General features: G+C 39.7%; 1 protein-coding gene across 2 annotated transcripts in view; it reads left to right on the plus strand.

The window, feature by feature from the left end:
* Window positions 1-19,011, plus strand: part of KPNA1 (karyopherin subunit alpha 1) — an 82,416-nt gene extending 63,405 nt beyond the window's left edge. Inside the window, exons 11-14 of one of the 2 annotated variants that reach the window (XM_036242591.1) lie at window positions 149-274; window positions 2,428-2,555; window positions 12,887-13,065; window positions 15,380-16,556. In XM_036242591.1, coding sequence (XP_036098484.1) covers window positions 149-274; window positions 2,428-2,555; window positions 12,887-13,065; window positions 15,380-15,567 — 621 coding nt within the window. In that variant the 3' untranslated portion in view covers window positions 15,568-16,556. Of the gene's footprint in view, window positions 1-148; window positions 275-2,427; window positions 2,556-12,886; window positions 13,066-15,379 lie in introns of both variants that reach the window. The other variant, XM_036242592.1, reaches the window with a different exon arrangement.
* Window positions 19,012-20,769: the final 1,758 nt, after the last annotated feature.

A 20,769-nucleotide genomic window follows, 5' to 3' on the forward strand; every position in this document is an offset into this window, starting at 1 on the left:
AAGTTATTTGTTTCTAAAATTCCAAGAGGGAGACAGTAAGGTACTTCTTTGCCTTTATTTTTCCTAAAATAAAGTTTTTGAGTTAAAGTTTTACACATATTTGTTTGGGTCAATACAAGAAGTAAAATTTTCAAACTTTTCCTTTTAGGTAATTTTGAATTGCTCAGCTCTGCAGAGTTTATTGCCTTTGCTGAGCAGCCCAAAGGAATCTATCAAAAAGGAAGCATGTTGGACAATATCTAATATCACAGCAGGAAATAGGGCCCAGATCCAGGTAATTTCATAGTACCTGTTCTTTTTGTATATTTATTGATAAGTAAGATATTTTTTCTGTCAGCCTTTAAAATATATTTATTATTGTTGTTCAGAGACCACTTACTTCTAGTGTTGACTTATTTGGTCAGTCTACGTTTTAATTTTTTAATCCTACTTTAAAGAAGTTAAGTCTTTGGAACTTATACTTGGGCCTTGGTTATTCCCTTTGCCTTTAATATGTGATGATTTGCCAAGATAGTGAAATAATGTTGTACTCTTGCAGTGTTTTGTTGGATTTTATGCTGAACAGAGATTACCTTTGCTCTTGCCAAGTGAACTATTTTCTAGTGGACTCATGTATTGGATTGCTTCAATTTTTCATGAACCTTTGGGGACCTGGTTTTCTCTAACTAGTTATCTGCCCTTTCCTTTTATCCTTATATCAGTGGGAGAGCACCCCAAGTGGAAGATTAGCAGTGGGCCAAATGGTCCAGCATAGGCTATGAGAAAGGCTGGATCAACAGGTTAAAAAACAATTTATGAGACTTTGAGCTGAGTGGAATCATAGAGGTCATCTAATCCAACATTTTCGTTTATAGATGAAACTGAGGCTCAGAGAAATAAAATGATTTGCTTGAGGGCACCTCTAATAAATGACAGAACCAAGGTGAAGTGTCTTTCCGCTAAATTTTGCTTGCTTTCTTCATTGGTGCAATAGAAAAAATTCTTGACTGGGAAAGCATGGGCCAGTCATCCCCTAACAGAATGCTGTCAGGAACTGACATTGGTAACTGTTGCATTTGGTAGCTTCCACACGAATTTCAGCTGCAGTTGATTGCCTGCTACCACCAGGCTCTTAGGCAGACCTCAGTTTCTTGGTATAGGAAATGATATGAACCCATTTTTGGTTCTTGAGCTAAGAAGAAACACAAAGAAAGTAATTTGAGGAAGACTACTTTAGTGTTAGAATATGAGAGGGATTGAGTAAAAGTAGTACTCTGTCCAACTAAAGGCTATTCTGGTAATCTGGATGGGAGGTGGTGGCTTAGAATAGGACGGTGGCAATGCTGAAGGAAAGGAAAAGATGAACTCAGTATTTTAAATTGAAAATGTAAAAGATGACCCGGCCGGTATGGCTCAGTGGTTGAGCATCGACCCACGTACCAAGAGGTCACCTGTTCGATTCCCTGTCAAGGCACACACCCAGGTTGTGGGCCAAATCCCCAGTAGGGAGCATGCAGGAGGTGACCAGTCAGTGTTCTCTGTCATTGATGTTTCTATCTCTCTCTCCTTCCTTCCTCTCTCAAATAAATAAAGAAAAATTTTTTTAAAAGAAAATGTAGATTTAGTGATTGGATTTAGAATAAATAAATACAAAATGAGCCTTTGTGAACTTGAGAGATTTGGAAAGAAACTGATTTAGAGGGTAGATGATGTGTTTGAGGCATTTAACAGATCTGAAGTAAACTGTTGGCCATCCTGGGCTGAGGCTCCAGTGAGAAAGGAGAGTTACAACACATATGTCAGGGTGGATGCTATGAGAGAAATGAGAATAGCAAAGAAACAGAGAATTGAACTTTTTAAATGTATTGTGGGTAGCACAGGAAAAGACAACAGAAGAGAAAAACTCAGAGGGAAAACTATAGGGTCACAGACTCCAGGGAGGGTGTTATTGATATAAAATATGGCCAAAAGGTTAGGCATAATGAGGATTTAACTCCTTCCAATTTTATAACATGGAGGGATGTCATTAGTGTAACTAGAAAAGTTATAATTAGTATCATGAACACTTTTTAAAAAAATATGTTTTTATTGATTTTAGAGAGTAAGGGAGAGGGGGAGAGCGAGAGAAACACCGATGAGAGAGAGAAACTGATAGAGAAACATCGATTGGCTACCTCTTGCCATGCCCCCTACTGGGGATTGAGCCTGTAAGCCCAGGCATGTGCCGTGACTGGGAATTGAACTGGTGACCTTTTGGTGCATGGGACAACGCTCAACCAACTGAGCCACACTGGCCAGGGTGTATCACGAGCATTTTTATAATTTTTTTTTTAATTTGTCAATTAAGTTGACATTTAATATTTTATATTTATTTTAAGTGAAACATAGTGGTTGTACATTATAAATCTTATAATTTCCCTTTCAATTTAATTTTTTTTAAAATTTCAGACTGTGATAGATGCCAACATTTTCCCAGCCCTCATTAGTATATTACAAACTGCTGAGTTTCGGACAAGGAAAGAAGCAGCTTGGGCCATCACAAATGCAACTTCTGGAGGATCAGCTGAACAGATCAAGTAAGTACTAGCCAGGTAGCATCTTCTAAATTAAAGGAAAAATTATTTTCTCTACCAATTAAGAATGCTCAATTCTAGCCTCTTGGAAGATTGTTCTCAGTTTCATAATTAGACTCAAATATATATTTTATTCCATAAACCGTTTTTACTGAAAAAAAATTCTGGTATGTGAGAAGTAAGGCAAAGTTGAGGTTTGAAGTATCAGCCTACTCTGGAGCTGCTTGGCTGGAAACATCTTGAGTAGTCTAGGTTACTTGTAGAATCCTTAGAGTCCAACTTTAATAGGTAACTCTTGATATTTCTAGTTTAAATGTCTTAATTGGACCAGACTTGAAAGAGAGGTATGTCTTAGGGTACAGTGCCAAATTCAGTAGAGGCCAGTGTCTCCTAAAGTACTGTAGTATTCAGTAAAGAGAGATGTCTCTATTACCTTGAGACTTAAATGACCTCTTGGGTAGCAGCTTATAATCTTAATGGTTAGAAAAGGCATATATATGGATAGGAATCATAAAAAAGAATGAAATTTTACCATTTGCAACAGTATGGATGGACCTAGTGGGTATTATGCTAAGTGAAATAAGTCAGACAGGGGAAGACAAATGCCATATGATTTTGGAATCTAAAGAACAATATAAATGAACAAACAAAACAGAAATAGACTCATAGAGAACAGATTGAGGGTTGCCAGAGGGGAAGGAAGGGGAGATGGGGACTGGGTGAAAAAGGTGAAGGGATTGAGAAGTACAAATGGGTAGTTACAAAAGTGTCACAGCCCAGGGAAAATAGTCATTAATATTTTAATAACTGTATGATGCCAGGTGGGTACTGGAAATAGTGGAGAAACACTTTGTAAAGAATATCATTGTCTAACCACTAGGTTGTCTGTATACCTGAAACTAATAACAATAATATTGAATGTAAACTGTAATCGAAAAAAAATATATGGGTAGGAATCAGTTCCTCAAAGGAATATTATATAATTAAATGCTAAGTTATGAACATTCAGTATTTCAGAAAGAATAAACAGAGTACTGAAGAAGAACAAAATGGAACCTAGACTCTGTGCATCCCTTAACTTTCTATATAGGGAATTCAGATGAGGGGAAGATGGTTTTGAATGAGTGTTCAAGCATTAGCCCCTTCCTCATATGTAGTATCGGGGAAACAGCAACCTCGCATATTGTTGCTTTGTGTGTTAAATGTAGGTACTGAACTAAAGCTAATTTTTAGAGCTCTGTGGAGAATTTTAAAATGAAAAGGTAAAAGTAATCCTAACATTGATCAGGTATGGAAGATAAGAGGTACTTAGCTGAAATAATAAAAGTATAAATATGTTAACACATGCAGTAGTTATTTCGGTCAAGTTTGTCACGAACAGGTTATTCATGGAAGACGTGCAAGTGGTCTTGTATGAGGTGTTAGGTCTTTTTCAACTTCCAAGATTCTGGTTCTGGGGTATAGCAAGAATTTAATACTGTTTTTTTGTTGTTGTTGTTGTTATAGTGTATAAATGTAACTCTTGTTTATATCAATGAGCCTATGGTAAAATGGGTTTTGTTATGTTTTGTTTTGCTTGAAATTGCAGAATCTATGGACATTGAGGACTTTATGTACTATAATTGAAAGTATGCTACCACCAGATGGCAGTAATGTGCAATATTATAGAAGTTTGACACTTGATAGTCAAGTTTTATGTTCAAATTCAGATTTATAATTATTAATGGTCTCTTTGTTGTATACAAAATCTGTTTTCTTAATTGAAATGGTTAAACTGTACACATACATATTTTAAAAACATTAAAAAAATTCTGTGGGTAGCTTTCATCAGAAAGTATTCAGGGGTATTTTGTTCTGTTAGAGAAGAGTAGGATGGCTCGTACCTCTTTTAAAATCTGGCATAGCTGTCTATAATAATTAAATCTGTTATCAATAAATATCCTATCAGTTTCTTCTTAACTAGATGAAGAGTTTTCTTTTTCTTTTTTTATCCTCACCTGAGGATATTTTTCCATTTTTTGTACAGATAGAGTGGGAGGGAGAGAGAGGAAGGGAGAGAGAGAGAGAAACATCGACGTGAAGGGACACATCGAGTGGCTGCCACCCGCATGACCAACCAGGGCCGGGGACAAACTGCAACCGAAGTACGTGCCCTTAGCGGGAACCGAACCCGGGTCTCTCCAGACCGCAGGCCGACGCTCTAACCGCTGAGCCAAACTGGCCAGGGCGATGAAGAGTTTTCTTTAAAAGATTATTACACCCAGCTGGTGTGGCTCAGTGGTTAAATATTGCCCTGTGCACAAGGAGGTTGCCGGTTCAATTTCTGGTCATGGCACATGCCCAGGTTTCATGCTCGATCCCCAGTAGGGAACATGTAGGAGGCAGATGATTGACGTTGATGTTTCTTATCAATGTTTCTCTCTCTCTCTCCCTCCCTCTCTCTCTCTCTCTCTCCTTCCCTCTCTCTCTAAAATCAAATAAAACATTTTTTAAAAAGATATTCACAAAAATATAGTCCAACCCTGGCCAATTCGGCTCAGCAGTTAGAGTGGCAGCCCATGGACCAAAGAGTTGTGGGTCTGATTCTGGTCAAGGCCGTGTACCTCGGTTGTGGTTCAGTCCCCCGCCCTGGCCCTGGCTGGACTTGTGTGGGAGGTGGCCAGTCAATGTGTCTCTCACACTGATGTTTGTCTCTCTCCCTCCCTCCCACTGCAACTGAAAATCAATGAGAAAATATCCTTGGGTGAGGATTCAAAATATTTACTTATTTATTTATTTATTTATAATATGTATTTGGACTATGTGTGTATGTGTATGTATGTGTATATATATTCTAAATTACAGAAAATAAACTGACTTGCCTAGCCGGTGTGGTTCAGTGAGTGAGCGTTAACCATGCACAAGAGGTTGCTAGTTTGATTCCTGGTCAGGGCACATGCCCTGGTTGTGGGTTTGATCACCAAGAGGCAACTGGTTGATGTTTGTCTTTCTCCCTCTCCCTCTAAAAAAAAAATCAATAAACATATATATATATATATATTTTATCCTCACCCGAGGACATTTTTTTCCATTTTTTGTTCAGATAGAGAGGGAGAGAGAGAGAGAAACATCGACGTGAAAGGGACACATCGAGTGGCTACCACCCGCATGACCAACCATGGCCGGGGACAAACTGCAACCGAGGTACGTGCCTCTAGCGGGAACTGAACCCGGGTCTCTCTGGACCGCAGGCCGATGCTCTAACCGCTGAGCAAAATCAGCCAGGGCCATATTTTTTATCCTCACCCGAGGACATTTTTCCATTTTTTGTACAGATAGAGTGGGAGGGAGAGAGAGGAAGGGAGAGGGAGAGAGAGAAACATCGACGTGAAGGGACACATGGAGTGGCTGCCACCTGCACGACCAACCAGGGCTGGGGACAAACTGCAACTGAAGTACGTGCCCTTAGCGGGAACCGAACCCGGGTCTCTGCGGACTGCAGGCCGACGCTCTAACCGCTGAGCCAAACTGGCCAGGGCCATATTTTTTTTTTTTAGAAGGAATGTTGTCTAGCATTAGAGTTTCAGGAAAGAGGTGAAAGTTGTCATTTGGGTAGAGATTTGGCAGTTTTAGAGGAGAGAGCATAGCATGAGGAGAAAGAAGTATGAGGGAATATGCATAGTAAATATTATTGGAAGAGGCAAATCAATCTTGCTAGGTTAGAAGGTCTTAATCTTGGGAAGATTTGGAGTGTGTTGGAGCAAAATGAAGAAGATAATCTTTTGAGAGAAAAGAGAACAATTGAGATGGCATTGTAGTAGTTTAGTGTACAGTGATGGCCGAGATTAAGATAATAGCTGTAGCCCAGCCGGTGTGACTCAGTAGATTGGGCATTATCCCATGGACTTTGAGGTCCCGGTTTGATTCCTGGTCTGGGCACATGCCTAGGTGTGGGCTCGATCCCCAGTAGGGGTTGTACAGGAGGTAGGTAATTGATGTTTCTCTCTCACATCCATGTTTCTTATCTCTATTTCCCTTCCCCTCTCTCTAAAAAAAATCCATAAAAACATAGTTAAAAGAAAAAAGATAATAGCTATAGCATGGGATGTAGATCTGAGTATGGGAAAGCAGAATCTGTAGGACTTAGTGGTAGGCTATAGTTAGCAAAGGAAAGAGAAAAATCAGAGATGACTGGGCAGAAATGTTAGTGCTATTGATAGAAATTAGGACACGGAGGAAACAAAATCCTACTTGAAGGTGAGTTTGTTGCTCATCTGATTTTATCAATTCTGTCTCTCAAAACTCACTTTCCTCCATTCTAGAGTATGTAGATTTCTTCCCCATAAATTTTTCCTTTCTGAAGGAACTCCTAAATGTAAAATTACCAATTAGATCACGTCTCTCAGGTTTGAGACTGTAATATAATTTAAGAAATATAGTTCACTCTTTCAAATAATGTATTCTTGTGGACTAAATTTCCTGACACAGAAAATTTTCTTAATGGTAACCTTTTCTGCCACAAAAGCCAGCTAGCATTGATGACCAGTGCCTGCTTTACTCAGTTGTTCAAAATACACCACCCATAGGAGCCACTCCCAGACTTTAACCATAGAATTGTGCTTGTTCATGCTGTTTACAAGTTATCTTCTCTTTTCTTAAATTTTTTTATCCTCACCTGAGGACATTTTTGCATTTATCTTCAGATAGGGAGGAAGAGAGAGAGAAACATTGATATGAGAGAGACACATCGACTGGCTGCCACCCACACGACTTCAATAGAGGCTGGGGACGAACTGCAACCGAGGTACATGTCCTTAGTGGGAACTGAACCCGGGACTTCCGGTCCGCAGGCCAACGCTCTAACAGCTGAGCCAAACTGGCCAGGGCTCCAGTTATCTTTTCAAGTCTTCACACTTCTCAGGATTTCCTCAGAAGAACACAGTTTTACACCTTCTACACAGCCCACATGCCCTGGTCACCTGTTGCTTTTAGGTGCAGATTGTTGTCTTTAGTGAAATACCACTATGGTGGTCTTTAAATCTTTAGTGGTTTCATCAGAAAACAACACCTGAAATTCCTTTTGATCCTGTAGATTATTTAAGGAACAGGAGTGTCTGAAAAGAAATGCCAAACCTCTTTTGTAATTGACTTGTAAAACAGGCTTGGTGTTTGCCACCATTGACCTGAAAGCATAGCTTTTAATCCTTAATGTCTTGGAAAAAAAGTTGTCATCTGCTGTTTGCTCAAAGTTCTAGAAACTTTCTGCCAATCTTAAAATTTATTTGCAGTCAAACAAGTTTTTAGTACACTGGTTTTCATAAAATAGCACCAGTGTTATCAAACTAAATGAACTTTTAATTTTTATTTATTTATTTTTAATTATTATTATTTTTTTTTTATTGATGTTAGAGGGAGAGGGAGAGAGAGAGAGAGAAAATCATTCGGCCCGCCTCCTGTATGCCCCAACTGGGGATCGGGACACTCAACAGCTGAGCCACACTGGCCAGGCCTAAATGAACTTTTTAAAGGCAATATAAGGATCACAGGTCAGTCCTGACTTGGTTTGCTCAGTGGTTAGTGCGTCAGCTGTAGACCAATGAGTCACGTGTTTGATTCCAGTCAAGGGCATGTACCTCGGTTGTGGTTCGTCCCCAGCCCTTGTCAGGGTGGTGCGGGAGGCAGCCAGTCAGTGTCTCTCTTTCACATTGATGACTCTCTCTCCCTCTCTCCCACTCTATCTGAAGATAAATGGAAAAATATCCTCGAGTGAGGATTAAAAAATAAATAAAGTGTTGGTAGGTTTTCAAGAATAAATTTTAAAAAAAAAGATCAGAGGTCAGCCAGGACTTTTAGTGGGAAGAAGAGATCCCATCAAGAGTAGACCAGGATCGCCCTGGCTGGTTTTGCTTAGCGGTTAGAGCGTCGGCCTGCCGTCCAGAGGGGCCCAGGTTCGGTTCCTGCTAAGGGCATGTACCTCTGTTGCAGTTTGTCTCCAGCCCTGGTTGGGTCGTGCGGGTGGCAGCCACTCGATGTGTCCCTTTCACGTTGATGTTTCTCTCTCTTCCTCTCTCTCTCTCCCACTCTATCTAAATAAAAAATGGAAAAATGTCTTCGAGTGAGAATAATAAAAAAAAAAAAGAGTAGACCAGGATCAAGTTTGAGGACAATTTGGAGATTGGGAACAAGTCTCTGAAATGCCAATTGGTGTTCAATAGACTCACCTATATAGGACTGTGAAGTTTAAGTGTTTTCCAAATTTGCAACAACTAATGTATTGACAATTATAAAAGAGGCTTGGTGTTTGTTTTTAAGAAAAATAACGAGAGCCTTGGCTGGGTAGTTCAGTTGGTTAGAGCCATTCCTGATATACCAAGGTTTTGGATTCGATCCCTGGTCAGGGCACATATAAGCATCAACCAATAAATGCATACATTAATGGAATAACAACAAAAAATAAAAATAATGAAAATTATTCTTGAAGGAAAAGTTGACTAAAAACTATGGTATAAAGGATGGGGAATGGTCAGCAATGGCTTTAAGGCTAGATAACCAACTTATTCTGTTCACAAAACATATAGTCTTAATTGCCAGGAAATATTTAAATGAATTTAGGCACAGTATTATTAAATTTACTCCTGAGTAAATAATATAAATAAGACATAAAACTACTTTTTAAAAATTTAGACCTTTTTTTACAACCCTTTTTGATTTATAGAAAAATTGAGATGATAGGACAGAGCAGGGTTCCTATTTTATTGCTGAACAATATTCCATTGTCTGCATAGACTACCATTTATTTATCCATTCACCTGTTGAAGAACATCTTGGTTGCTTTCAGTTTTGGGCAGGTTATAAATAAAACTGCTGTAAATATTAGTGTTTAGGTTTTTGTGTGGACATAAGTTTTTATCTCAGCTGGGTAAATACCTAGGAGTATGATTGCTGGATCATATAGAAAACTTTGTAACAAAGTGCCAACCTGTCTTCCAAAGAGGTTTATCCTAATTTGCATTCCCATCAACAAAAAATTGAGTTTCTGTTGCTCCACATCCTAGCTAGGATTTGGTGTCGTCAGAGTTTTGGGTTTTAGCCATTTCAGTGGGTATATAGTGTCACTGTTATTTTAATTTGCAGTCCTCTAATGACATATATATGATGCTGAACATCTTTTCATATGCTTATTTGCCATTAATATATCTTTGGTGGGATATACGTTCAGATCATTTGCCCATTTTTACATTGAGTTGATCTCTTTAAATTTTAAGAGTTCTTTGTACAAAATGAGTTGCTCATATTCAAAGAAAGAGATTCTTGGGGTTCAGTAATTGTGGAAGGAAAAAAAATAGAACTGGCTGCTATAGAACTGTGTTTCATTTATGTGTGCTTTCTTTGTGTGATAAGGTGTAGCTTGTATGGTTGAATGGGTGCCTATTTTTTTTTTTTTTAAACTATCTATTGTTGAATGATTTACAGATGTTCTTCCTTTTTTTCCCCCCCTTGACCCTCTCCTCCCTACTCCTGCTCCCCTCCTGCCTTTCCCACACTATTGCCTGTGTCTGTTGGTTATGCATATAAATTCTTCGGTTTCTCTCTTCCTGCCCCACGTCCCCCCTTCCCTTTGAGGTTCCACAGTCTAACAACCAATGTGTATTTGTTAATCCCTTCATCTTTTTCCCCCATCTCCACAACTCCCCTCCCATGTGGCAATAAACAAAGAGTTCTCTGTTTGTATGAGTTTGTTTCTGTTTTGCTTGCTCATATTGTTTGTAGATTCAGTTGTTGATAGATATGTATTTATTGTCATTTTGTTGTGCATGTGTTTTTATCTTCTTTAAGAAGACTCATCAACATTTCATATAATACTGGTTTGGTGGTGAGGAACTTCTTTAGCTTTTTCTTGTCTGGGAAACTCTTTATGTGGCCATCGATTCTAAATGATAGCTTTGCAGGATAGAGAGTAATCTTGGTTGTAGGTCCTTGCTTTTCATCACTTTAAATACTTCTTGCCACTCCCATCTGGCCTGCAAAGTTTCTTTTGAGAAATCAGCTGACGGCCTTATGAGAGCTCCCTTGTAGGTAACTAACTGCTTTTCTCTTGCTGCTTTTAAGATTCTCTCTTTGTCTTTAACTTTTTGATGATGATGTGTCTTGGTGAGGACCTCTTTGGGTTCATCCTGTTTGGGACTGTCTTTGCTTCCTGGACTTGTATGTCTGTTTCCTTCACCAAGTTAGTGAAGTTTTCTGTCATTTTTTTCAAATAGGTTTTCAATTTTTTGCTGGCTCTTTTCTCCTTCTGGCACTCCCATGATGCGAATGTTGGTACACTTGAAGTTGTCCCAGAGGCTCTGTATACTATCCTCATTTTTTGGATTCTTTTTTCTTTTTGCCGTTTTGATTGGGTGATTTTTGCTTCCTTATATTCCAAATTGATGGATTGTTTCTTTGCTTCGCCTACTCTACTATTGATTCCCTGTAAATTGTTTATTTCTGTTAGTGCATCCTTCATTTCTGACTGGTCCTTTATTATGCTCTTGAGGCCCTCACTAAGTTCATTGAGCGTCCTTATAAGCAGTGTTTTGAACTCTGCATCTGTTAGATTGCTTATCTTTATTTTGTTTAGTTCTTTTCCTGGATTTTTGCTCTGTTCTTTCATTTGGGGATATGTTTCTTTATCCTCATTTTGGCTGCCTCTCTGTGTTTGTTTCTATGTATTAGATAGAGTTGCTATGTCTTCTAGGCTTCCTAGGGTAGCCTATTGTAGCAGGTGTCCTGTAGGGTCCAGTGGCACAAGCTTCCCTGGTCACCCCAGCTGGACCTCAAGGTGCACCTCTTGTGTGGGCTTGACACCCTTCTGTTGTAATTGAGTCTTGATTGCTGTTGGCACGTCAGTGGGAGGGTTTTACTCAGGCTGATAAGCTGCAGGGACTGGCTGTGTCCACTGACCACTGACCTCTGACTATCTTGGATGATCAGCTCTGCAGGGGCCCACCACACAGAGCAAGACTTACTTTAGCAGGGCTCTGGTATCCACTTAGTCTGCTCGTTGAGTGTGTCACTTGTGGAGGTGGTTGGGTGGTGGTGCTTCGCTGTGGTCTGAAGCTGTCCACTGGATATGTTGGCTCTGGGGCAAGGTCAGCCACTACCTGTGTTCTACTCGGGGCCACCAGGCATAACCTACAAAGCTTTTTGCAGATGGCTGCTTCATGTGCTGGGCTTGGAGGTACCCAGGCAAAGCCAAGCTGTGAACCAAGGCTGGAAGCTTCTGGGGCCACTTAGCAAGATGTATGGGGCTCGCTGAGGCCAGATGCTGCTTGTTTGAGAGAATTTAGGAAAATCTGAAGCAGGAGGCAAAACAGGTCAATCCTATGCTAAAGCCGCTGAAACAGCTTGGTGGGGCAGGGCCTCAGGGAATCACCAGGGTGGGGCAAAGTGTGTGAGCCAGGTTGTTGGAGTCCCAGATATGGTGCCCATCTGCTGGCTTCGAGGGGGAAAGGCTCACCAAAGGAACAACGGCTTCCCTCAGCATGTCTGTCCAGGAGAGAGCTGCCCCTGTATGTCTCTGGTGCCTTTGGAGCTGCCTCCCCTCTGCAGTGGAGCTCAGAGGGAGTGAGTTGGAGTAAGTCTGTGCTTGGGCCCTTTAAGAGGAACTGCTTGGGGCTCCAGCAGCCTCACTTCCTGCTGGTTTTTACGTTCAGATGTTATGGGGACTTCTCTTCCTGGCACTGGAACCCTGAGCTGGAATGCCTGATGTGGGAAGGGGACCCCTTGCTCCTCAGGGAGGATCTTCACAGCTGAAGTATCCCTCCTGATTTTTTTTTTTTTTTTTATCCTCACTCGAGGATATTCCTCCATTTTTTGTACAGATAGAGTGGGAGGGAGAGAGAGGAAGAGAGAGAGAGAGAGAGAGAAACCTCGACGTGAAGGTACACGAGTGGCTGCCACCCGCACGACCAACCAGGGCCGGGGACAAACTGCAACCGAAGTACGTGCCCCTAGCGGGAACCGAACCCAGGTCTCTCTGGACCGCAGGCCGACGCTCTAACCGCTGAGCCAAACTGGCCAGGGCTCCCTCCTGATTTTTACCTGCTAAATGTGGGTGTGGGACCATCCGTGCCTCCACCCCTTCTACCAGTCTCGATGTGGCTGCTTCTTTAATTTCATAGTTGTAGGACTTCTATTCAGTTCGATTTCAGGTGGTTCTGAAGGATGGTTGTTCTGTAATTTGGTTGTAATTTTGATGTCTGGGTGCCTACTTTTATCTCTGTAGTCAGGTTGAGGATAACACTTCCACAACCTAATGAGTTTTATTGAATTAAAAGCTTTGTGTGACTAAATTATTCTTTTTATTAATTTAGGTACCTCGTAGAACTGGGTTGTATTAAGCCACTCTGTGATCTTCTCACAGTCATGGACTCTAAGATTGTACAGGTTGCCCTAAATGGCTTGGAAAATATCCTGAGGCTTGGAGAACAAGAAGCTAAAAGAAATGGCACTGGTATTAATCCTTACTGTGCCTTGATTGAAGAAGCTTATGGTAAGATAGAGTATTACTCAGATGTCCTGAAATCATTTTCTTTTTCTCTTTGCTTTTCTGTCCATATCTGTCATTAGCAAACACATATAAAAAATTGTTCTCTTAAGAATGATAATGTTTAGTATGCAAAATTGGAAAAGAATATGTATTGTAAATATAAAGAGGAGTGAGTACCCTTCAGTTGGGCCAGTTTTACGCTGGGTCTTAGGATCTCCCAGTTTTCTGACCTGCTTTTCCTTGGGTACTCTGTATTCTTACTAGTGCATCTGAGCCTCAAGCATATCCACATGTACTATAGATAATGCCTGACTCCTTTTCTCTTATAAGATTGAGAGTTTTGATTTTGCATTACACCTCCAGCTCCTGTGTTCCTAAAGAGTTCCTGACTTTAAAGGTTTCTAAGAGTTTCATCTTAAAGAGTCACTTGGTTTCTACCTTCAGTCTTAACTGTATACTTTTTTTTTTCATCAGTTTTTATTGTTTTTTGGTTTTTTTAGAGAGGTAGGGACAGAGAAATAGGAAATCCATGTGAGAGAGAAACATGAATTGGCTGCCTCCTGCATACCCTTACTGGGGATTGAGCCCGAAACCTAGGCATGTGCCCTGACCCGGAATCAAACTGGGACCTCTCAGTTCATGGGACAATCCTCAATCCATTGAGCCACACCAGCTGGGCTTAATTGTATTCTTAATTATCATTTTACCAATGTACTTTAAACTTTTAAGTTCCCTGAGTGATATTAATGCATAGCATGGGTTAAAAACCACTGTTTTGGGGTTTGTTTATTCCTGAGATTGGAATTAGAGGTCATGAGAGTACATTCATTTTTCAAATTTACTAGCTAATGCAGAATTGTTTTCCAAAATGATTGTAACAATTTATTTTTTAAAAACATGATTATAGCCTGGCTAGTGTGGCTCAGGATCCATGCACCAAGAGTTCAATTCCCGGTCAGGGCACCTAACCAGGTTGTGGGCCAAATCCCCAATGGCGGACATGCACAAGGTGGCCAATTGATGTTCTCTCTCATCGATATTTCCATCTCTCGCTCTAAAGTCAATAAAAAAAAAAATTAAAAACAAAAACAAAACATTCTTACAAGTTATACCTGCCCAGCCCTGGCTGGTTTGGCTCAGCAATTAGAGCATCGGCCCGCGGACCAGAGAGCCCTGGTTTTGGTTTCCACTGGGGGCACGTGCCTTGGTTGTGGTTTGTCTCCGGCCTCGGTGGGGAACGTGTGGGTGGCGACCACTTGATGTGTCTCTCTCACATCGATGTTTCCCTTTCTTCCTCCTCTCTCCCTCCTGCTCTATCTGAAGATAAATGCAAAAATGTCCTCGGGTGAGGATAAAAAAAATTAAAAGTTATACCTGCCCAGCTGGTGTGGTTCAGGGGTTGAGCATTAACCCATACACCAAGAGGTCACCAGTTTGATTCCCGGTCAGGGCACATGCCCAGATTGTGGGCCCGATCCCCAGTCGGGGGGCATGCAGGTGGCGGACAATCGATGTTCTCTCTCATCGATGTTTCTATCTCTCTTTCCCTTTCTCTCTCACTAAAACCAATAAAGAAAAAAAATGTTTTTAAAGTTATACCTTCTAGTGTAAGGGATTTTGAAATGTATAAAACAGAAAAATGTTCTTTATCTAGAGATCTTTTTTCACAGAAATAACTTTTTACTTTTTTGGTGTATATAATTTTTAATATGAATGTGTATATGAATATGTATTTTTTTCCTTTGAGCAATGTTAGTAGTTATTTCTGGTTTTACTGTAGCTGTTAGACTGCTTATGGCTGCAAGTAAAAGAAGGCCTAATTCGGATGGGCTTGAACTTAATACAGGGAATGAATGTGTTGGCTAACTGTTCTAGTCAGACTTCTAAATTTAAGCAATAAAAACAGATTCTGACTGATTTAAGGCTATTGCACACTCATTGAAATGAAATTGGATAGCTCAGAGCCTAGGTAGACAGAACTAGAGCCAAGAAGAATTAATTAGGTCTTAGGTACAATCCACAGGAACTCTTCTGCTACTGGCCTTCAGCACTGGATGATGTGGTGACTGTTAGGGAAATTGCTATTTCTGGGGACTGGCTTTTGCTTGCATATGGGTTTAAGATGTCAATTTGTAATACCAACATTCAGATATAATCCCCAGCAATACTTTCTAAAATGTTATTATAAAATACATACTTGATTTAAGTGGAGAAGAGAACCTTCTTTTACTTTAGGGAAAGAAACATATGGCAAAACATCGTTTCATTGGAATTTACTACGGATAAACAACAGATTTTCCTTTATTCTTTATTTTAGGTCTGGATAAAATTGAGTTCTTACAGAGTCATGAAAACCAGGAGATCTACCAGAAGGCCTTTGATCTTATTGAGCATTATTTCGGTACCGAGGATGAGGACAGCAGCATTGCACCTCAGGTTGACCTTAGCCAGCAGCAGTACATCTTCCAGCAGTGTGAGGCTCCTATGGAAGGTTTTCAGCTTTGAGGCAATACATCGCTTTCATGTTCCTGTGTCAGACCAGGCTACCCAGTCACGTCCTCTTGTGGAGCCCACAATCCTCATGGAGCTGACTTCTCAAATGTTTTCCATAATACTGTTTGCGCTCATTTGCTTGCCTTGCGCACCTGCTCTCTTACACACATCTGGAAAACCTCTGGCTCTCTGTGGTGGAATATCCTTCTAAGAAAAGAGTAACCAGAATGGCCCACTCTTAAGGAAAAAATCCCTAGGCTTTGGAGATCCACACTTCTATATTATAAGAGTCATGGGAATATATACATATTAATGTGGCTCTCCTTTTTTGTGGCGGAAAAAAGAGGACTCCTCCTCATTCCCTTATAAATGGGAAAAAATACTGACATTTAAAAGATAAGACTAAAACTTTATCTTGAATTTCACACAACTATTTGCAACAAGGGAGATGTTTAGACCTGTTGTGTATACTTCAGAGTACTTTTCATGCGTTCTTCCACAGTGAACCCTTGGATTGCCTGGTGGCTTTTTCTAGCCAAATTTGCATTAATTCTTACTGAAATTGGATGGTTTTCTTTCCTGTATTGGCGCCATTCTTCACAGATATTAAAGTTAAACCACCTGCTTTCTCACCTTCAGCCTTCAGTGAATGTGCTTTCTCGTTGTCAGGAATGCTGAAGAATTGACACTGATTCTCGATGTGATTCTGGTTGGAAGATTTCCTTAGAGCAGAAAGCAGAGGGGCACGTATTAATTTGTATGGCTATTGCTTCTCTTTGGTCTTCTGTGTCTTAGGATTTGAAAGTGTTTCAGTTCTAATGCTGGTTGAAGATTGATTTAGAATCCTTAGTAATCTAAACCATGTTCTGTAATTCAATAACAAAGTAAAAAAACAAAACCCCCTCCAGTTTTCCCAAACTTAACCAGTGTGATTAGAGGCTGTGTTTCTGAATTTAAACAGATGTTTCAGGCTTTGTGGTCCTGATAAGGTCCTCATTAAATTGAAGTTCACCCTAGGTGCTTTTCCCCTTTGTGACTGGCAGAGACACGGACTTTTAAAGATTACTTAGGGACTTTTTTTCCCTTAATTGAGTGCAGCTTGATTCCAATGTATTCATGCTGCATATGTGATCCCTTTAATGTAGCAACTTTATCTTGAACAAATAACTATCTTCTCAACATGACCTGTTTAACACAAATAAGGGCAGTGATCTTTTTCTTACAACCTCATTATTCCCTAATCATTTCATCTCCTACTAGTTAGTATTGCCCAGTCAAGTTGCCCCTCCCGCCCCCAGTTTCTACCTTCAACGATGGCTGCAATCTGTACCTGCAAATGGCGCTTCCAGTACTGTCTTCGGTGATCTACATTTGTGCTTGGACTGGAACGAAAAATAAGCTTAATTGCCAAGAGAACTGTGACTGAACATATGACTTCTTGGTGCTAGTTGGCCATCTTGACTCAATGTTGGGACATTATCAGAGAAGATTTATATTTGTTAATGTGCTATTCCAAGTGAATTCTGAAGGAAGAGTTGCTCATTTCTGTTTTAGAGAATACCCTTTCAATCTCTTTAATCTTGTCCTCTTCTAGAATTTATTTTAATCCCAAAGCGTAACTATTTGGAAGTTCCCCCGACAAGCTATTATACGTCTCTGGTAAATCCTGCTGAACGTTAGGGATATTCAGAGCTTTTGGTACCTCATCATGTTGTCATTTAAGCAGCCAACTTATGTGACCTGATTTAGACTTTTTAAAAATCCACTTCATTTAAAGTAGAAAGATACAAAAACAAAGGACGTTTCAGCCATGCCTGCGACAGTCTTCGCATCTAGCTTGTAGTTGTGTCTGCTCTGGATGGATACCGTCTGATGTCTGTCATTGATGGAGCAGCCACTGCAAAACTAGTCAACTCATTTATAACTTACTTTTTCTAGTGCTGCTTTGTGCTGAAAGAACATTTTAGTTTACTGCACTTGACCTGTAAAAGACTTTGATTCTTTGTAATTTTAGAGACAACTTAGGTGGTTAATTTAAAGAAAAACTTTCAATGTTGCCTTGACATCACATTAAAATATAACTTCTTTCAGAAGGGTAATAGAAGCACTGATTCATAGTAAAAATCTTGTTTTTAGCTTTGACTTTTTTTGTGGCTGAGTTTTTTAAAATTGTAAATTACTGGTAACACGTCATTTCTGTAGGATGTTTAAAGTTATGTACAATTTGTTGGATAATTTTAATAATTTTCAATTTATGTTGGTAAACCAATTTGAATGGAAAAAAATATAAAGCACACAAAATTGTTTCTCCAAGTTAAAATAACATACACTGAAAAATTTTGCTAGCAGTTGCAGGTATCTCAATGAATTAATTAAAGTCCACTCAACTAATATGGTCTATTTTTTGTTTAAAACAAGAATTTATCTTGCTCCTGTCCTAGAAGTTCATGAACCATGAGATATGAGCTAAATTAACTTTTTTTAAAATAATGATTTTTTAAAAAATTATAAATACTGGAATTGACTAAAAAGTTAAATCCCAGCATGACTATCGGAACTGAAAAAGCAGCCTCTTTTTTTGGTAATAGAAATGACATTTTAGGAGGTAACTGTAAGTCCTATATTTAGTTCTCTGCCTGGCAAATTCTATTGATTTACTTTCAGTGTATTGAATATACCCTACCACCAAGATGTTACTCATTATAAAAGCATGTTAATTTCAACACAGGAAAACTTACTGCAGTTTTATATACTGATGAGTGAGGGAGGGAAGTGGCTTGGTCCCTTTCTGCCCTTTTTTTCCTCCTCGAACTTTCCTTGTGTAGTCTTCATAAGGAGAACTTCTGTGGGGAAAAAGCATTGAAAAGATACGGGAGTAAAGGCACCTTGTATCTGAAGGATCAACAGGTAGATGTGATTAGATTGGGAAATACTGGGAAAGGTAAAGCCGATAGGAAGAGTGGTGCGATTTAAGAGATGGAATTTTCCATGGAACACGTTCATTCGTATTCTTGTCACTAAGTAGTTAGGGCCCTTTGAAACTTACCTTTGTCAGCTGCACTGTTTTTGAAAACTACCCTAGGATTGTTTTTTCCATCTGCCAGATAAAACTGGGTTGTTTTCATCATTGTCACAGATATAAACATTGACAATTATTCCATAGTAAATCTGGATTATTACAGATTGTTGTTGATTTTGTCTAAGAAAATATGTAGGATATCTTATAAACCAAACTTCCCCATCTGATCCTCTGTTGTACATGGCTACCCACAGGCAACTTTGAATTTATGTCTCTAGTGTTAAACATTTTAGTTATTTATCTCCCAATTTGGCGTTGCATTATAAAACGGTTTACCGTGGGTTGAAGGATTTTTCTTTCTTGCTGATTAGTTTTGTGAACATTTTTATATTACTAGGTAAGTCAAAGCTGTTTTTGGTCTTGGAACTTTTCATACAGGGTGGGGCAAAAGTAGGTTTACAGTTATAAGTATGTGAAATAATTTATTGTATTATTATTTATTAGTTATTGTATTTTCCATATGAATAACTGTAAACCTACTTTTGCCCCATCTGTATAAATACTGGAAAATTGTGATGTCTAAGGATGATGTTCAGTAAAGAGATCCACTTTTAGAAAGGGACTATTGTTTTTCATATTTATAAGCTATATGCTACCTCCTACATTCCAAAATGTGCTTATTTGCATTAATAGGTATACCTATACATTGGAGTCTCAAATCTGGATTTTTTGCCATCTGAAATTAACAAAGCCATTTTATTCTGTTGTGAAGTGAGCAGAGTAAATATATATCTACCCTGTTAGGGAATATTTTGGGCTACCTTTTCTTATCAAAGGTTATATATAAAGTAAGTGAGCCTGGCTGGTGTGGCTCAGTGGTTGAGTGTCGACCCTTGCACCAAAACGTTTCCTGCTTGATTCCTGGTCAGGGCACCTGCCCAGGTTGTGGGCCCAATCCCTGGTGGGGGGCATGCAGGAGGCGGCCAGTCGATGTTCTCTCTCATCGATGTTTCTCTCTCTCCCTCTCTAAAAATCAATAAAGAAAAATAATTAAAAAAAATAATTGAATGCCAGATGAGGCACTAACTAGTATAGTAAGTCTAGTCCAACACGGAGAATACTCTGTAATATGTTTTAATGTCAGAAAAGTGCAGGTAATAACAATGGGTACCAGGGCATCAGAATAATGTGTGATAAAGTGAAACATTAAATGCTAATTTTAACATCAAATTGCTACTGGACATAAATGTATCTGGAAGTTTTGGGTGAGGAGAAAGCATTAAGGTAGCTGAAGTTCCATCCTGCTTTCAACTAAGGGGAGACTAGTCCCAGTGTGTTTTCCTATAGGTCAAATAAAGATAACTATTTCAGCCTCTGTTGTGTTCCAAGTTGCTTGGCTAAGGGCTTTCACGTGTTCTCATTTAATCCTCCAACTGCTCTTTGAGGTGGATAATTGTCACTATGTTATAGATGACAAAGTCAAGATTTAGGAACATTTACTTCGCCTGAGGTCACAACCATTAGATACTGTCTGTCCAAAGATGGGGAAGAGTCCTGTAGATTTTATGTAGAAAGCAGCAGTCCCGGTGGAGGTGTTCTGGGCCAGCAGTTCCCAGAACTACATGGCAGCACAGCTGGGCCAGCTTTTTTTGTTGGACCATTCTTTCTGAATCTTCCTCAGCAGCAACACCCTTAAAGTGACTAAATCAGCCTGGAGTGTGTGGCAGTGGTTGAGTGTTGACCCACGTGCTGGAAGGTCACCAGTTTGATTCCTAGTCAGGGCACATGCCCAGGTTGTGGGCCCCATCCCTGGTGAGGGGCATGCAGGAGGCAGCTAATCGATGTTCTCTGTCATCGATGTCTCTGTCGCTCTCCTTCTAAAATCAATTAAGAAAATTTTTTATAAGTGACTAAGTCAGGTATAACTTGCTTTAAGTTTACCTATTCTGGTGTGTAGATCCTCTCAGCCCAAACATCTTTCCCCTTTTGTGGTGCTGAAATTGTATATGATCCAACAAAACAACAGAAACTTTAAAATAATATGCAAATGATTGATTTTGAGTTTAGTAGCATAATGGCTAAACTTAGAAGCATGTTTCCATTCAAGAAACTCAAAGGTAGAAGGTCCTGACACAACGCAAGGCTTTGGAATGAAGAGTCCTGCCTTAGAAAGTAGTGCCATTCATAGGTATGAA

The sequence above is a fragment of the Molossus molossus genome, unplaced genomic scaffold, assembly GCF_014108415.1.
Source record: "Molossus molossus isolate mMolMol1 unplaced genomic scaffold, mMolMol1.p scaffold_m16_p_5, whole genome shotgun sequence".
NCBI lineage: Eukaryota > Metazoa > Chordata > Mammalia > Chiroptera > Molossidae > Molossus > Molossus molossus.